General features: G+C 36.0%; 3 protein-coding genes across 4 annotated transcripts in view; all 3 read left to right on the top strand.

Annotated features, from left to right (window-relative positions):
* Positions 1-7,118, top strand: part of LOC149654451 (ATPase family gene 2 protein homolog A) — a 43,250-nt gene extending 36,132 nt beyond the window's left edge. Inside the window, exon 13 of the mRNA XM_089845990.1 lies at positions 4,971-7,118. The gene's annotated coding sequence lies outside the window, so the exon portion shown is untranslated. The remainder of the gene's footprint in view (positions 1-4,970) is intronic.
* Positions 50-7,118, top strand: Ac13E (Adenylyl cyclase 13E). 2 transcript variants are annotated; one of them, XM_089845985.1, is made up of 4 exons: positions 50-1,272; positions 1,578-1,876; positions 1,934-2,241; positions 2,441-7,118. In XM_089845985.1, the coding sequence occupies exons 1-4, from the start codon at positions 50-52 to the stop codon at positions 4,199-4,201; spliced, it is 3,591 nt and encodes a 1,196-aa protein (XP_089702111.1). In that variant the 3' UTR covers positions 4,202-7,118. The 2 variants fall into 2 exon arrangements, with proteins under 2 accessions (XP_089702111.1, XP_089702110.1); XM_089845984.1 differs by having other exon boundaries at positions 1,578-2,241.
* A 342-nt stretch (positions 7,119-7,460) lies between these two features.
* LOC149654448 (uncharacterized) overlaps positions 7,461-19,260 on the top strand; it is a 35,315-nt gene continuing 23,515 nt past the window's right edge. The window contains exons 1-8 of the mRNA XM_089845991.1: positions 7,461-7,709; positions 7,782-7,866; positions 7,929-7,994; positions 8,074-8,237; positions 8,306-8,450; positions 8,517-8,865; positions 8,972-9,120; positions 10,121-10,672. Of these exons, the coding sequence (XP_089702117.1) occupies positions 7,681-7,709; positions 7,782-7,866; positions 7,929-7,994; positions 8,074-8,237; positions 8,306-8,450; positions 8,517-8,865; positions 8,972-9,120; positions 10,121-10,672 (1,539 nt within the window). The 5' untranslated portion in view covers positions 7,461-7,680. The remainder of the gene's footprint in view (positions 7,710-7,781; positions 7,867-7,928; positions 7,995-8,073; positions 8,238-8,305; positions 8,451-8,516; positions 8,866-8,971; positions 9,121-10,120; positions 10,673-19,260) is intronic.

Raw genomic sequence — 19,260 nt, 5'->3', positions numbered from 1 at the left:
TTGCTTAAAGTTAAAATTAATGAAAACTATTTAACTTTAAACAAAGATCATGGCATCCGTGAGTTTTTCTCAACAAGGCTCGGCGCAAGGTGACGGTGAAGAGTCAACTGTCCAAATAGCAATCCACCCCTCTCATGTTAGTAACATTCAGGCATACCAACAAGAAGGACAGCGTCCTTCCGCTCGAAGTTTAAGCTTCCAAGACACGAGGAAAAAGAAAGCAACGTGTTTCGTGTTGTTCGATCGGGCTTCCGGTTCCTTTTGGAATCCTCATTTTGATTCCGGAATTTTAGAGGAACAATATCAAAGAAGTACCTTCCCTCAAAAGTGCCAACGTTTCCAATACGCGTTACTTTACGTTTTTATGGCTTCCGTCGCCTATTTAATTTATTTCGCGTGCATGGCGAGAGCGCATTGGATACCTTTCGTCGTTTCCAGCTTCATTATTACTTGTTACGTTATCTCCGCTCTTCTCTTTACTTACAATGACAATTACCAAAACTATTGCGTCCCAGCTTCCATGGTTACTAGTATCATACTTTGTTTATCCTCCCTTTTAATATTCATCGTGTACACGAAGGATAACACGCCCGACAAGATGGACCTTTCGCCCATAGGTATGTTTTCCATTTGCGTTGAACTTTTGCTTCTACTATACACCGTTATTCCATTACCCTTATATTTATGCGTTATTGTTGGAAGTTCCTATTCGATAGTTTACGAGATATTATCAGCTATTTTAATCACTGATGATTTATCGATCATTCTCGTTCGAGTCGCGTTACAAATTTGTATCCATCTTATAAGCATACATACCATGCTAATGGCTGAAGTTAGAATGAGGAATACATTCATGAAAGTGGGACAGTCATTGTTAGTAGGACGAGATTTGGACATTGAGAAACGTTTGAAGGATAAAATGATTCATTCGGTTATGCCCCCCAAAGTCGCTAAATGGTTAATGTCGACGCAAGAAAATGAGGAAGAGAATTGCGAAATAAGCGATATTGAAGGTGAAAGAAGAGTTTCGACTAGTCCGCGACAATCGGAGCTTAGTTTTAGACCATTTAATATGCATCGAATGGAGGATGTTAGTATCTTATTCGCTGATATTGTGGGATTCACGAAAATGAGTTCCAATAAATCAGCTGAACAGTTAGTCGGACTTTTGAATGATTTGTTTGGAAGATTTGATTATTTGTGCGTCAAACTTGGATGTGAGAAGATCAGCACTTTAGGAGATTGTTACTACTGCGTTTCAGGATGTCCCGAGTAAGTGAACGAGTTCTTTAATAATATTTATGGCGCTCGCACTATAAGGTCTTTGCGCGTGACGTCAAGTTACCTTCCCCCTTTCCTCTCCCCTTGCCGGCTGCCCGCTCTGGCCACCTTAGGACGCCATGTTGACATCCCCTGAAAACCGGTTTTCGCCCCCTATTTCTTCCCCCTTTTTACTCTGGCGGAAACACCCTATTGCCAAAATTTTAGACCATAAGTAAAGAAGTAGCGCTATTAGGTTGAAGAGACGCGTATAGAGCTTATAGCTTTATGTTAAAATATTTTTAAACCGCGTAAAGACCACGACCCGACCACGCCAAATGTTGCGCCGAAATGGGTTTGGGAATGATTAAAGCCATCGGAGAATTTGACGAAGATACGAACGAAGATGTTAACATGAGAGTAGGAATTCATACGGGAACCGTCCTTTGTGGTATTGTGGGGACGTGTCGATTTAAATTTGACGTGTGGTCCAACGATGTTTCTTACGCCAATTTGATGGAGTCAACCGGTAAACCAGGAAAGGTTCACATCTCCGAGTCGACATACACTTTTCTACAAGATTTATACCACGTAGAAGATGGCCAGCCACATAAAGGTGTGACGCCTTTAGGTAGTGGCGTTTTTTCGACTGACGATGTTCGAACCTTTCCAGGAGTTAACACGTACTTCATAAAAAACCGGAAACCGGGCGCAGTATTCATGTACGATCGCATTGCCACTCTTCACTCCGGGACAACTAGACACTCGTGGCCATCGCAGTTAATAGAACGAAGGGGTAGTAACCAAAGAAAACCAAGCTGTCAGTCGGAAAAATCGGCCAATGTCAATGACGACGAACCAACAGCGGCCATGCCAATGTTACAATTTGCCGCTTCCCAAGGACAGGGAAGTCACTCGACCATTAGCAGCAGTCGGAAAGATTCTGGTATTCGAAGTCGTCATAGTAGCCTCCAGGACATGGTAGGTGGTCAGTACTATATGCCTATAGATCGCGGCCAGTATTGGGAAAGCTGGGTTGTATAAATACGCGATCTAATACGAAGTCGAGTTGGCTCGCGCGTGGCTTCACTTGGGAAGTTGTGTCCATTTAATCAGCTTCCGCGATAAAAGGGAAAAATGGAATCGTAAAGGTTTGTAATTGTCGTAAAATACTCTTTAGATGCTGGACACAACGAGCATCATGGCTGCCCATTTATTTAGTCACCGCGTCAGCGGCTACGAAACGTCCAGTCAAACTTCAGTAGCGGATACTGGACGATCGAGTGGGTCCAGTATTCGCGGAGCCAGTATCTTCGTTGACCCTAACGTTTCGTTACACGTTAGTTTAGCGCGATTACGCCATTTGCGTAAACAGTCGGACTTACAAATGATCCGATGCGTTCAGTCGGACTCCGCCCACTTGGACTACTTTGTTCGCCCACCCGTTAACCGTTTCTCCCTATTTTTTATTGAAAATAAAATGGAGAGCGCGTATCGTAAACGTTTCCACAATAAAAACCCCAAAGACGCCGTACTAACCCTCGCATCGGCTACTTTAAACACTTATTGCGATATCTTTTTCGCTTCCTTGTTTTTCCTAGTTTTTGCCATTTCGTGCTTTTGTTTATTCCGAGTGACGCTTCCCTGGACGTTGACGTTCGCCTTAGGGTTAGCCTGGTTAATTTTTATTATCGTTTTATGTTTGTGTGAGATCTTTTTTACCCAAGGTCATTGCAGGTCACCCTGCGTGTCGCGTCTTTATAAATTTTACACGCAATGGTATCCCTGGCATTTTTGCGGCGCGATTTTAGTCAGTTTGCCCGCCGTTTGCGTTTACGCTAACCTCCTATGTTGCCAGCAAGTTTTAAGTAATTCCAAAGCCCACGCATTTTTCTTTTTAGTCTTAGTTTCGGTCGTGCATTTTTGTAATTTCGCCCAGCTTAATTTTTGGCTCAAATCTTTACTGGCTGCTTTAAGCGGTACCGGTATGATCCTGGTCCTTTTAACGACGTCCCATTTTTGTCCCCCGAAACCTCTTCTACCTTTGAACTTAAACGCCACGTTATTTCAAGAGAAAAATCCTTATTATTATTGTTATCCTTCGTTAATATACGAAATTGTATTAGACGTTACTTTATTAATCGCGTTAGTTTGGTTTTTAAACCGCGAATTTGAGATTAGTTATCGCTTAAGTTTTCACGGCAGTATTCGAGCCGCGCGTGACAAGCGAAAAATACAAAGAATGAAAAACCAAGCTGATTGGTTATTGCATAATATTATACCTAAACACGTCGCCGATCAATTAAAATCTACGGCAAAATACTCGCAAAATCACGAAAACGCCGGAATTCTCTTCGCGTCTATCGTTAACTTTTCCGAAATGTACGACGAATCCTACGAAGGCGGCAAAGAATTCCTCAGAGTTTTAAACGAACTCGTTGGCGATTTCGACGAACTTCTTTTGAAACCGTCATTCAGGAATGTTGAAAAAATTAAAACTATCGGAAGTACCTTTATGGCGGCTTCGGGATTGAACCCCAAGCTACGAATGGAAAACCCCAGCCCTAACACGCACTTGATCGAATTACTAGACTTCGCTATCGCCATGCAACACGTCATCGAGAGATTTAATTGCAATTTATTGGGTTTTAATTTCATCATTCGTATTGGATACAATTTTGGAGATATTACCGCCGGAGTCATTGGAACCACCAAACTATACTATGATATATGGGGTGATGCCGTGAATACGGCTAGTAGAATGGATTCTACCGGTGTTCCTGGACGTATACAACTTCCGGAACATTGTATACCCGTTCTTAAAGATCATTTTGAGTTCGAAAATAGAGGAACTTTCTTCGTTAAAGGAAAAGATAACATGAATGTCTACCTCGTAGTTAAAAAAAAGGAAAACTTAGATTCCAATGGCGAAGAAATGTAGTTAGGATAGAACAGAATTGGGGCGAGACAAGGCCCCTCCTCAAATGGAAGAATATATACAAACCATATCCGAAAATATTATATTTTTATTCATTTTTTAATGTAGTAGGTAAGAAATTAATTAATTAATTAATCTCGGAAGAAAAATGTATGCAATTTTTTTCAAAGTTTAATTAGGAGTGTTATGAAAGATGGTAATAACGATCCCTCCTCCCATCTTTGGCAACAATCCCCGCTTACATTACCTAACGTATTTATTTCGTCCCTAAAGTACTTGCAAATAGCTTTAACGCCATAACAAGAAGTTATATCTAGTATCTCAGAGAGAAGGTATAAATTCGCCGATTTCCAGCTTTATCTCCAGTCCAAACTTAGGTCCGGATTTAATCCCCGCCGCCTCTAAATTACAACCAGCCAGCATCTCATTGGTTCTTGAAAACTCACGTCAGCGCGACGACGCGAGTGACGAAAATTACAGTCATATTTTCGGACTGAGGACAGGGATAAGGGGGTCAGATGGATTGGAAATGATGATGGGCGACCTGCGGCACCATATCTCTCCCAGTGTACCTCGCGCACGCCCCTACTCTTCCGTAGGCGATTGCTAAGTGCTGCCGCGTAGCGCCATTTTATTTGAATGAGAACTAGCTTCTATTTTTGAGATAGAGGGAGCGTCCTTTACAATTTCGTCCGGCACGACCCTACCTAACCGCTGGGGATGATGGGAGGACTATGGTGCCGTAGGTGGGGGCACAAAGGCAACGCTTAAGGTATGGAGGTTTCCGCTCCATTACTCTCTCCTTCAAGCTGAGGAGAGGCGAAATAGCCCGGCGCCTCCTTTTACGTCCCCCCTTGTATTTTGAAAGGGGGACTGGGACTATGGCGCGCCAATACAAAGGCATCTTATACCTTCTCCCTAATAAACTAGATATCACTTCTTGGCCATAATGACAAGAGATAGACGACAAAAGTTAGTTTACTTTTGACTTAAAAAGGTATTTAATTTTTCTGACTGTACTTACCTTAATAAATCATCGCGGTTAATCGCTACGTGTTAAATAATGTTTAGGCATAATAAGGGGGTACTTTAAACTCATCCGCTCCAATTAGACACAAGGCGAATTAACTTGAATGACGCAATAATTACTGTACATTACAATTAACTCTAGTCCTAAAGCGCCTGAAGGCCTTTTTTATATATATACATATATATATATAAATATAATTTATTCGTTTTAGTCTATTTCAATATTAGAAGGTACCTCTAAAGTCTTCTAAACCATAGAGTGCTGTCAGTTGTGACGTCAGATCCAAGGTTAAACGTCACGAGTCTGCCTTTAGCAATGGGCGGCCATGACGGTTACCGTTTTTTCTTTATGGGAAAACAGCATGGGTGACGTCACACCGGCGCTTCTGACAGCACTCTATTGGGAAAATGGGTCTTATCTAAGATTGAAATCGTCTACAACTGCGTAGCTTGTTATGTTATGTTATGTTATAACTAATTTCAATTTGTTAAATATTAAATTTTTTGAACGGTCAGAATATCGTATTTAAAAAAAAAAACTACCAGTGCCAATCTTAAAAAAAGTCTACAAGAATTTAAATGTCTGACCACTATTTTTAAAGTTTTTAGGAATGTATTGACGTAGGCCTATATATAGTAATAAGTAACTGTTTTACGAAACTGAGTAACGTAACAAACAGACGGGATTTGCAATTATAATAAAATCTGCAATTAGGGTTTATTGTACTGGCGATAATATTTAATATAATAATAATAATAATAATAATAATAATAATTTTTAAATAGCTTTTTACATTATGGAAAAAATTTTATTTTTACCGAAAACTAACTAACTAAAAAAAAATATTTCGAAAGACATAATAACATTTTAAAATAAAAATAACCCTTTTTAATTTATTTTCCTGAAAAAAAAAAAATTTTATATATGAATATAATATACAACTATAGATAATATATATTTAAATATAATGTGATTTATATTATATATGATGAGAAAAAATAAATGCCACGAAAGTTTAAGCCGGCATCTTTGTGTCATCATAGCCAACTCGATCACGCTTTTTCCTTGTGTTATACGGGATTTACGAGAGGTTTTCTGTGGGCGCTGCCATAACCTGTCGGCGTCCTTTAGTTAGTGGCTGACATTGCCTGTCGTCGAACGGGCTCTGTAGCCTTGGCAGAACAACTCTCCGAAAAGGGGGCGGTAACCTCATAAGTCCCGTATAGATATAGTGCGAGTAGCCTGCGTGAGCGAGTGGGCTATGGTGTAACGTACTTCAAAAAAATTAAAAATCAACGTAATATTGTAGTTTTTCATGTAAATTGATATATATATTCTCCTGTGCCTTGTGTTATATATATATATTATTCATGTTACGGCCTTAAATGTTTAAATGTGAAATTTGGAAAACATGTAATGTATAGCAAGGAGAACACGTCCTTTCAAAATAGAGAAGAAAAAATAAACAACAATGTAATTTTGTGATTTTTAGAATTAATGTGATATTTACGGAAAAGGGCTTAATTATAATTAAAAATTAATTGCCCGTTAATTTAAGGTTTGCCAATTTATGACCATTACCAAAGTTGCGGGAATGTTTTATGTTTTTCATTGTTTAAACAAGTATTTAGTGAAACCAACTTAATTCAACACAAAAAAAAGAGACAGTGATCATGGATTTGTTGCATGAAATTTTTATTTATGAACAGTGTAGTTTTAAAGTATACGCAAGCAACGGTATTTAAATAAAATTATTTAACATAATTATGTGAAATTGGAACTTGAAGCGATGTATTGGTTAATTTTAACATTTATTTCATTTGTTCTAAGGCGTATGGAGCTGAAATATGGCAAAAAACAAACCAATTAAAGACTAATTGATATTTATTACGTTAATTGTCTGAATTTTAATCATACTTAATCTAATTAACGTCACTAAGAAGACGAAAGTTCCAAGGTTTGATATGACGGCCATTCTAGCTTTTTTCTTCTCTTCATTAGGGTCAACTCGTTCCTGACCCGGTTGTTGTAAACGAATCATTCTATAATTCAAGAAAAAGCGTATGTTAAATATTTAATCTCATTACTTATATTAAATTTAGTTAAAACTAACTTTAAATTTAAATTTACGAGTACGACAGCACTTAAGACGGCGTAAGAGAATCGATCCTAAAGGTCAAACACGTTTTTCCAAAATTCGTCTTCTGCGCAGAGGTCACCGCTTCCATTGAAATATGGCGGCGAACGGTATGAACATTGAATCCCGGCTTCTGTAATAAAGTTCTTCAAGAACTATTTGCGTGTGCTTTTAATTGTAATTAAACTTGAAAAATAGTTAAATTGAAGTTAGTTTTGATTTATTTAAATAAGTTAGAGGTTGAAATCGTATTTAAAGTAAAGGAAGTCGTATTCTTAGGCATTTAATTTTTGTCAGTGCCAAGGCTTAATCGTTATGGAGAAAGCATTGCAAGAAAGAGGATGGTCAGTAAAAATAGCTGTCAAATACTTACGAAATTAGTCCAAATAAGACCACGTACCTAATTAATCTTTTAGGTATCTCTCTGCTGATGGAATAGAAAGATGTAAAGAAGGTTTAACTCAAATCACAGTTGATAATGTTATAAAGGCTGCTTTAGATGTAAGATTTCATTCATTAGTCTTATATCAAGGTAATGTAATTTATGTTTTAATATAATATAGTATGATTTGCGCGAAATTGGTTCTCCCGCTCTTCAAGAACTAATAATAAGGGGGAAGGATGATTTTGTAAGTCATAAAAACCTAAATTTAGTAAATTATATCAGTTTAATAGATTAATTTCTTATATTTTTTATTATATGCATAGTTAAATGGACCATTGGTGCTTCAAATTCAAAAGATTCGTAATGTATCCGCACCCAAAGCTAATGAGAAATCTCAACACGCGCCTCAGCTCCTTAGATTGTATTTAACTGATGGTTGTGGAAGTATTAGTGTCATTCAAGGTGAAAATTGGTCTTCTTTAAAGCTGTAAGTGCATTTATAAAGCAATTAGACCTAATTACATACAGTATTGTAATAAATATGATTGCCAACAGTTTTGATAAAGCTCCAGGAACCAAAATCTTCATTAAAAATGGCCCCCATAGTTTAAAGGGGCCATTATTGCAATTAGATACGAATAGTTTCAGTTTATTGGGTGGAAAAGTTGAAGAACTGGTTGAAAAATGGAAAATAAAACAGGTTTGTTATTATTTATTGCTTACAAACTTAGTTTTATTTTAATTAATGGGTTTAAAAATGATTTAGTCAATGTCTCATCGTATAAGATCAGCTTGTGGAGATGTTGGACCACCTCCTTGGGTTCCTTTTGGTCAAAAAATTGATTATAAAGGTTCAAAAAGCAGTTTTAAATCATTGGATACCGGAGATAAAGAAACGGTGAAAGAGCAACAAGCCTTTGATGAACAAAGGAAAGCTACAATTGCTGAAATATCAAAGTCAAAAGAAGGTGTCAAGAAAACATTCGGGAAAGGGAAACAGGAAGTTAAACAACCTACAACAGATGGGAGAAGAAGAGATAGTAGGACAAGTACCACAAATGGAGAAGTTAGAAGTACCAATTCCTTCTCTGAAAGACCTGAAAGAAAACCAAGATGTAAGACCATATTTTTTTAATTAAGTCTCTTGGCTTAAGTGTTAATTAATTTTAGGCCTAATTTCTGAATTAAAAATTACTTTATTTTTTACTTATTTTTTTTTAGCTAATTTTCGCAAAGATCGTGGAGACAGAGATGATGAAGCTGCATTGACTGCTCCATCAAAACCGTCCACAATTTTTGATTTCTTAGAAACAAAATTAATTGACGTTGTGCCTTCAATCGCCCAGGTGACTGTGAAGGAAACTCCTAAGGTAAATAAATTTATTAAATTATTGCTTACCTAAGCCTTTGGCTTTTGAATTTCGCGCCATTTCAAACTGAATCCTAGATGGCGCCAGTGTAGTAAGAAATTAGGGAACAGGGCTGGAAATAAGCATACAGAATACTGGACATTGTCCATAAAAGTTTTCAAACGGTATCGTAGATGGCGCCAGTGTAGTAAGAAATTAGGGAACAGGGCTGGAAATAAGCATACCGAATACTGGACATCAGGCTGGGAAATAGCACACTTCCTCTGGTCCAAAACCAGTTTATTAATTGCTTGGACTAGTTTTTTAATTCAAGAAGTGGGGGTTACTGGTCCTCGGGACCAGTTTATTAATTGCAAATCTATTGGAGAGCAAAGGCTGGGACCAGTCCGGAGACCAGTAAATGATTTCAGACACTAGGGGGTCACTGGTCCAAAGGACTAGTTTAAAAAATATCCTTATTTCCCAGCCTGCTGGACATTGTCCATAAAATTTTAAAATGTCCCGTAATTTTGAATGAATTATTAAATTAGTCTTAACGACGATACATAAGCCTAAATCCTAGCTACTACCACTGAATAAATTATTAAATTAGGCTTAACGACGATCAATAACCCTAAATCCTAGCTACTACTGCTGAATACATTATTAAATTAGGCTTAACGACGGTCGATTAATAAGCCTAAATCCTAGCTACTACCGCTGAATAAATTATTAAATTAGGCTTAACGACGATCCATAAGCCTAAATCCTAGCTACTACTGCTGAATAAATCATTAAATTAGGCTTAACGACGGATGATCCATAAGCCTAAATCCTAGCTTCTACTGCTGAATAAATTATTAAATTAGGCTTAACGACGGACGATCCATAAGCCTAAATCCTAGCTTCTACCCCCTGAATAAATTATTAAATTAGGCTTAACGACGGACGATCCATAAGCCTAAATCCTAGCTTCTACCCTTGAATAAATGATTGAATTAGGCTTAACCATATTAACTAGCCTCAAGATGGCTACGAAGAATATGAAACTAGCTACAATCAAGAACGCGGTGGTTCTTACAATAATCAACGCGGTGATAGAACGCGAAACTTTCAAAAAGGCAATCGTCACCAACGCGATACCGGTCACTCTGATTATAACACTGGAACGTACGGTGGTTCCCGCGATTCTAGGGACAGTAAACATCAATCGGGTTCAAAACGGGACCAATACGAGCGTGGTTATAACAATCGCGATCAAAGATATAACGCGACATCGGGACGCAATAATAGTCGAAGTAATAATAACAACAATGTTGAAGTGACGCAACCGGCCTGTCCTCAACCAAATCCGATTAACTTTCCCGAACTCGGAAGTGAATTAGTGAAAGAACAGAATACGTCGCGTGGTGGAGGAAACCGGAAGTTTACCGCCAGTAATTCTCAAGGTGGTGGTGGTGGTGGCGGTGCGTCATACGCCTCGACCACCCCAAGTGTTCAAGGAAGTGCTAGTTTTAAAAAGACTTTCGTCGTTGGTGATCACGTCATGGCACGATATTGGGAGGACCGAAAAGTGAGTACTCAATTTTGTTATTTTGTTTTTGTAGGAGGAGGGGGAGGGTGGTTTCAGGATTCATACAAACCTGGGAAACTCGGGGAAGTAAATAGTTGACAAAAAACTCCGGGAAATTTGTGAGATTCGAGTAAGTTCGCTCTGAAGGGGTTGCTTCAACTATAAAAAAAATCCACTCCTGTTGTTATTACTAAATTTGTGGAAAAAAAAAACTTGGAAAACTCGGGGAAATATATGGGGAAAAAACCTGGAAAACTCGGGGAAATATATGGAAAAAAACCTGGAAAACTAGGGAAAATATATGGGAAAAAACCTGGAAAACTCGGGGAAATATATGGAAAAAAACCTGGAAAACTAGGGAAAATATATGGGAAAAAACCTGGAAAACTAGGGAAAATATATGGGAAAAAACCTGGAAAACGCGGGGAAATATATGGGAAAACTAGGGGAAATCGGTTTTCCAAACGTTGTATGAACCCTGTGGTTTGATGAATAGCCCTTTTCGCATGTCGGAGGGTAAAAGTGGGGGAAAATGCGAAGCGCATGCGTGTTAGTAACAACGTGGATAAAATAGCAGACTACGGTCTTAGCCTCCGCGTATTTCCTCATTACTTTAGAGGCATCAACTTTGCCATTAAATCTAATCATTTTCGATACATTTTCTTGTTTTTTTTTCTTAGAAATTTGGAAACAAAGTGTAATAAAATTCATTTAAGCCAGTGGTTTTTTAGTTAGTTCAATTTTGTAGCATTTTTCAAATATTTTTTTTTTCATATGATTTTTAAGCCTTTGCACACTATGCCTGGATGCTGTGTTCAATTGTGTTGTGGTAGTGGGTGGGATGCAAGAATCAGTCGTATAAACTAAAGAGGGATGATAAAACAGTGGAAATTAAATTTCACATAATTGTTGTGAAAAGGAGAACGAGTTATAAATCGAAAATGTTGGAACTCCAAAGACGGGGATATGTAACATGCATTTCGTTAGTGGGTATCGGACCCTGGTCGGGAATCGGGGACGCTACTAATTTGCATAAGTTTGCAGCAAACCAATTTTTTTGCATAAGGCCGCCATTTTCAAAAGTTTGCTTCCAAAATACTAATTTGCATAAATTCTGCAAACTTTTTCTTGCATAAGGCCGGTATTTTCAATAGTTTGCAGCCAATAAACTAATTTGCATAAAATTCACCAGCAAACCTCTCCGTGCATAAGGCCGCTAATTTCAAAGGTTTGCCACAAGAATACTAATTTGCATAAATTTACCGAAAACTCGATGAAACTCATGTTTTTTCAAGGAAATCTATTAAGTTATTTACGCTCATAATTTATCGATTAATTTTATACCATAATATCAAGGTTTTCACAGGTTTCAAACCAAATTTGGATTTTGCATAAAATGTATGAAACAAGCAAACTCGGTTAAACTCATGGTTTTTTCAAGGAAACCTATTAAGTTATTTACGCTTATAATTTAGGGAATAGTTTTAAGCCATAATATCAAGGGTTTCATAGGTTTCAAACCAAATTTGTATTTTGCATAAATTTGAAATGTAAAGCAAACTTGATGAAACTCATGGTTTTTTCAAGGAAACCTATTAAGTTATTTACGCTCATAATTTATCGATTAATTTTATACCATAATATCAAGGGTTTCACAGGTTTCAAACCAAATTTGTATTTTGCATAAATTTGAAATTTAAAGCAAACTTGATGAAACTCATGGTTTTTTCAAGGAAACCTATTAAGTTATTTACGCTCATAATTTATCGATTAATTTTATACCATAATATCAAGGGTTTCACAGGTTTCAAACCAAATTTGTATTTTGCATAAAAAGTATGAAACAAGCAAACTCGGTTAAACTCATGGTTTTTTCAAGGAAACCTATTAAGTTATTTACGCTTATAATTTAGGGAATAGTTTTAAGCCATAATATCAAGGGTTTCACAGGTTTCAAACCAAATTTGTATTTTGCATAAATTTGAAATTTAAAGCAAACTCGATGAAACTCATGGTTTTTTCAAGGAAACCTATTAAGTTATTTACGTTCATAATTTATCGATTCATTTTATACCATAATATCAAGGGTTTCACAGGTTTCAAACCAAATTTGTATTTTGCATAAATATTATATAACATGCAAACTCGATGAAACTCATGTTTTTTTCAAGGAAACCTATTAAGTTATTTACGCTCATAATTTATCGATTAATTTTATACCATAATATCAAGGGTTTCACAGGTTTCAAACCAAATTTGGATTTTGCATAAAATGTATGAAACAAGCAAACTCGGTTAAACTCATGGTTTTTTCAAGGAAACCTATTAAGTTATTTACGCTTATAATTTAGGGAATAGTTTTAAGCCATAATATCAAGGGTTTCATAGGTTTCAAACCAAATTTGTATTTTGCATAAATTTGAAATGTAAAGCAAACTTGATGAAACTCATGGTTTTTTCAAGGAAACCTATTAAGTTATTTACGCTCATAATTTATCGATTAATTTTATACCATAATATCAAGGGTTTCACAGGTTTCAAACCAAATTTGTATTTTGCATAAATTTGAAATTTAAAGCAAACTTGATGAAACTCATGGTTTTTTCAAGGAAACCTATTAAGTTATTTACGCTCATAATTTATCGATTAATTTTATACCATAATATCAAGGGTTTCACAGGTTTCAAACCAAATTTGTATTTTGCATAAAAAGTATGAAACAAGCAAACTCGGTTAAACTCATGGTTTTTTCAAGGAAACCTATTAAGTTATATACGCTTATAATTTAGGGAATAGTTTTAAGCCATAATATCAAGGGTTTCACAGGTTTCAAACTAAATTTGTATTTTGCATAAATTTGAAATTTAAAGCAAACTCGATGAAACTCATGGTTTTTTCAAGGAAACCTATTAAGTTATTTACGCTCATAATTTAGGGAATAGTTTTAAGCCATAATATCAAGGGTTTCATAGGTTTCAAACCAAATTTGTATTTTGCATAAATTTGAAATGTAAAGCAAACTTGATGAAACTCATGGTTTTTTCAAGGAAACCTATTAAGTTATTTACGCTCATAATTTATCGATTAATTTTATACCATAATATCAAGGGTTTCACAGGTTTCAAACCAAATTTGTATTTTGCATAAATTTGAAATTTAAAGCAAACTTGATGAAACTCATGGTTTTTTCAAGGAAACCTATTAAGTTATTTACGCTCATAATTTATCGATTAATTTTATACCATAATATCAAGGGTTTCACAGGTTTCAAACCAAATTTGTATTTTGCATAAATATTATATAACATGCAAACTCGATGAAACTCATGGTTTTTTCAAGGAAATCTATTAAGTTAATTACAACATTAATTTAAAAATTCCATTTCGAATTTATATTACCATTTCACAATTGAAATTTTCTTAACATTAAGTTTTTTAACAGGAATTTTTGACATGCATAATGTTTAACAAGGGATGGTGGAATAAAGTATAAATGGAACAAAGTATTATGATAACATGGCATAACAACGAACAGGAATAAATAAAAATATGTATACTTGGATTAGTGTTTATGCCGTATTTAAAAACTGGAACTAGGTATGGGGGAAAGAACAAACTCGTAAGTCGTAAAATGTCATTCCTGGACTAAAGTATAATGACCCTGAAGCGAGTACTGCAGAATAAAGTAGGCCTATAGTTGGATTACCGTATTGATCAGAGTGGTTTACTCGTCGCCAACCAACACAGAACGGTGAAAACGTGAATGGGCAACACTAATTTCTTGATGATGTAGAATTATTTAGCCATGGTAGGAGGAACATTTTAATTTATTATACTATGTTGAAATAGCAGAGAATAGAAGGAAGGAGATATTATCAGTATAGTTGCGTATGATCAATGTGTCGTGGATGTAGGTACCGAAGAATTTTGGTGACTGTGCGCAGCTTTCTCGTGCATATTGGATTCACAGGTTCTCTTCTCTATGCCACGACATCACCAAAATTGTTTGAAAAATTTACCAGTACACTAGATAAGATAAGCCGACAACAAAAATTTAAAGTATTCTTTAAATTTTAAAGAAAAGTTGGAAATTGTAGGTTTTCTGTTATAAATTCTTACATTTTGGGCACTTTCCAAAGTTATTTGGTAGTTTGGGCTAGTTTGTAACAATATTTTATAGACTATCCCTTTAAACTGGCACTCTCCCTTTATTTTTCTAACCTGGCTGGTTTTAACTATTTATACCGTGAAGTGTTTTCGTTATTCAAAAACTCTGACCTCTGACGTAAATGAAAAACCCGAAGACCTAGAGGAACTTGAACTTCATAAAGAAGGACCCACGAATGGGCCACGTGTTGGTGCGCGAAATACTAACGCGCTCGCGCTATAAAAAGGGGTCTCCGACCTTTGTTTAACTCTCTCTCTGACTATCACCTTGCTCCTGCTTGGTCAGATTCTGTTGCTGCAGCCCTTGGGCTCTACGCCCTCGGGCGTGGACCCTTCGGGGCCACGCCGCGGTTTTTGTCGTGAAGTCTCCGGACTTAAACTTTAAAGGCCGACTTCCATCGAAAAGGGTTCTTACGAACTGAAAACCGTGCATCGAGAGTAACAATGGAGCGACCGTGCCGATTTTCGAATCCCCGTTGGACAAAATTTTGAGGTGTTCTTACGAACTGAAAATCTTTATACGGGGGTTCTTACGAACTGAAAACCTTTATACGGGGGCTCTTACGAACTGAAGATAAACAATAGATATTTTCCTTCAGAGGGTCGTAAAAATCGGGAATAAAATATTTAAGAGACTTTCTATTGTTTATCTTCAGTTCGTAAGAACCCGCATAGCAAGGTTTTCAGTTCGTAAGAACCCCTCCAAATTTTGCCCCAGTGGGAACTCGAAAATTGGCACGGTCGCTCTATTGTTAAGAATCGATGCACGGTCTTCAGTTCGTAAGAACGCTTTTCGGTGGAAGTCGGCCTTTAACAACGCGCCGGTTACCTCAGGTAACTTACCTGGACGATATAATTTTCGCGCCGGACGCCTTTGTGCGGGTTTCAACATATGCGTAAATATAAACTTGAACTATTTTTATTTAAATTAAACCCAGCCAGGTTTACATTATTATTTATATTTAAATCATTTAAACCATTATTTGTCTAATTAAAGACGAGAGTTTTATTATAACAAGCATTAAGCTTTATTTTATTATTATTAATTTAAATATTTCCCCTAGACATTAATACGAACCAATTTAATAAAGTATAAATAACTTAAGTTCATAATTATTTAATATATATCTATGATCATTACCATTTTTTTATAAAAACTGTCTCAAGTTTGAGACTCTCGGTTTTTGAGTTGGGCTAGAAACTTGCCTTTTTTAGCCACATCGTTTGATGTACATCTAACGATGGGGGTATTAGTTTGACTTGGTCTGAAGAAGTAGTAGTAGTAGTAGAAGAAGAAGATGATGATGATGAAGAAGTATCGTTCGTCTTTTTAAAGGGAGAATGAAAAGAGTCATTGATGATTTTCAAAGGGAGAGCATTATGATTTGTCTATAACTGTGCATTGGGAATGTACTCTGCACATATAAATTAACACACTTAGAGTGAAAAGGGATAAACTGTGTTAAGGTGATATTTTTCATTCATTGGTGATTTTAAAGGAGAAAGGATTATGATTTACCCATGACAGTACAATGCGGATGCTCTGTAAGAATATTAATGAACAAACAGACAAATTTTTCATATTGCTGAAGTTCTTCGTCTCTTGCCAGCCCACACAAAGCTTGGTTACAGATTTGCGCGTGCTGACAACCGATGCTTTAACAGAGTATATACAGAATAAGCTCTCGTTCGTGATAGGGAGTTGCCTATCCTACAGCGTGAAAACTAATTTCCTCGCGCGCATTCTATATCCATGGTGGTACTTTACTTTGGACACCGCTAACCAATTACAGCACGAGATCATTTTAGAAATAAATAGCGCGCTCTCTCAGAAAGTTTAAAGGGGCTGACCGACCCCCTCTCCTTTTCTACCCACCCGCTATGCTAAGCTCTATGCGGAAGATTGTCGTTTGTTCCATGGTCTGATAAGCCCCTTTTAAGCTAGGAGGATATATTGGTGAGGGAGTCTTCGACTGTCCGTTTTCCCATTGAAACGCGCATGCAGATTATCGGCCGTTGTTTCCCCCGTTTTCACTCGTTCTGGGAGATTCTTAGCCGCGCAACTAGTTCCGCGCACATCGTCATCGGGCTTCGTCTGTTTCTTTTGTTTTAATTTTTGGTCGCGCTGCAATTTTTTAGTGCTTTAACGGAACATTTATCATTATTTTTTTATTAATAGTAAATTATGGTTCTTAGATAAAACTGAAGTAAAGGGAATGGTTTTTACTCTTTCTCTACAGCTAAAACTCTACAAGATAAGTGTTTTAGATGGATTAACGCCTTTGGGGGAGTCGAGTTAACGCCCGATAAAATTAAAAAATATCACTGCATGTGTAGTGAACACGTAATATTGGCGGCGTTGCTTCTAACTTTCTAAGGCCTAAGCTAGCATGAAGAACCCTCTATTTTTGAATAGGGATTTGCGTGGTCACGTGATGCGCGTAACCAAGTTAATTAGGTGCGGGTGCACGAAGCTCCCATCGGTGAGACCGAAACCAGAGAGCTCTAAGAACAGGCAGTCGAAGACTCCCTGACCACTATATACATTTATACTTTATTCCACCATCCCTTGTTAAAAATCCCTGTTAAAAACTTCAATGTTAAGAAAATAAAAATTTCAATTGTGGAATGGTTATATACATTCAAAATTTAAATTTTAAATTAACGTTGTAACTAACTTAATAGGTTTCCTTGAAAAAATCGTGAGTTTCATCAAGTTTGCTTTAAATATCAAATTTATGCAAAATACAAATTTGGTTTGAAACCTGTGAAACCTTTGATATTATGGTATAAAAGTAGTCGCTAAATTATAAACGTAAATAACTTAATAGGTTTCCTTGAAAAAACCATGAGTTTAACCGAGTTTGCTTGTTTCATACTTTTTATGCAAAATACAAATTTGGTTTGAAACCTGTGAAACCCTTGATATTATGGTATAAAATTAATCGATAAATTATGAGCGTAAATAACTTAATAGGTTTCCTTGAAAAAACCATGAGTTTCATCAAGTTTGCTTTAAATTTCAAATTTATGCAAAATACAAATTTGGTTTGAAACCTGTGAAACCCTTGATATAATGGCTTAAAACTATTCCCTAAATTATGAGCGTAAATAACTCCATGGATTTCCTTGAAAAAACCAAGAGTTTCATCGAGTTTGCTTGTTTTATACTTTTTATGCAAAATACAAATTTGGTGTGAAACCTGTGAAACCCTTGATATAATGGCTTAAAACTATTCCCTAAATTATGAGCGTAAATAACTCCATGGATTTCCTTGAAAAAACCATGAGTTTCATCAAGTTTGCATGTTATTTAATATTTATGCAAAATACAAATTTGGTTTGAAACCTGTGAAACCCTTGATATTATGGTATAAAACTAATGGCTAAATTATGAACGTAAATAACTTAATAGGTTTCCTTGAAAAAATCGTGAGTTTCATCGAGTTTGCTTGTTTTATACTTTTTATGCAAAATACAAATTTGGGTTGAAACCTGTGAAACCCTTGATATAATGGCTTAAAACTATTCCCTAAATTATGAGCGTAAATAACTCCATTGGTTTCCTTGAAAAAACCATGAGTTTCATCAAGTTTGCATGTTATTTAATATTTATGCAAAATACAAATTTATTTTGAAACCTGTGAAACCCTTGATATTATGGTATAAAACTAATGGCTAAATTATGAACGTAAATAACTTAATAGGTTTCCTTGAAAAAATCGTGAGTTTCATCGAGTTTGCTTGTTTTATACTTTTTATGCAAAATACAAATTTGGTTTGAAACCTGTGAAACCCTTGATATAATGGCTTAAAACTATTCCCTAAATTATGAGCATAAATAACTCCATGGATTTCCTTGAAAAAACCATGAGTTTCATCAAGTTTGCATGTTATTTAATATTTATGCAAAATACAAATTTGGTTTGAAACCTGTGAAACCCTTGATATTATGGTATAAAATTAATCGCTAAATTATGAGCGTAAATAACTCCATTGGTTTCCTTGAAAAAACCATGAGTTTCATCAAGTTTGCATGTTATTTAATATTTATGCAAAATACAAATTTGGTTTGAAACCTGTGAAACCCTTGATATTATGGTATAAAACTAATGGCTAAATTATGAACGTAAATAACTTAATAGGTTTCCTTGAAAAAATCGTGAGTTTCATCGAGTTTGCTTGTTTTATACTTTTTATGCAAAATACAAATTTGGTTTGAAACCTGTGAAACCCTTGATATAATGGCTTAAAACTATTCCCTAAATTATGAGCGTAAATAACTCCATGGATTTCCTTGAAAAAACCATGAGTTTCATCGAGTTTGCTTGTTTTATACTTTTTATGCAAAATACAAATTTGGTTTGAAACCTGTGAAACCCTTGATATAATGGCTTAAAACTATTCCCTAAATTATGAGCA

This window comes from Phalangium opilio, unplaced genomic scaffold (assembly GCF_054372755.1).
Source record: "Phalangium opilio isolate 3A_F unplaced genomic scaffold, DU_Popi_V2 ptg000079l_1, whole genome shotgun sequence".
NCBI classification, from domain to species: Eukaryota; Metazoa; Arthropoda; class Arachnida; order Opiliones; family Phalangiidae; genus Phalangium; species Phalangium opilio.
Note: the sequence above shows the minus strand (reverse complement) of the source record. Positions and strands in the feature narration are given on the sequence as shown.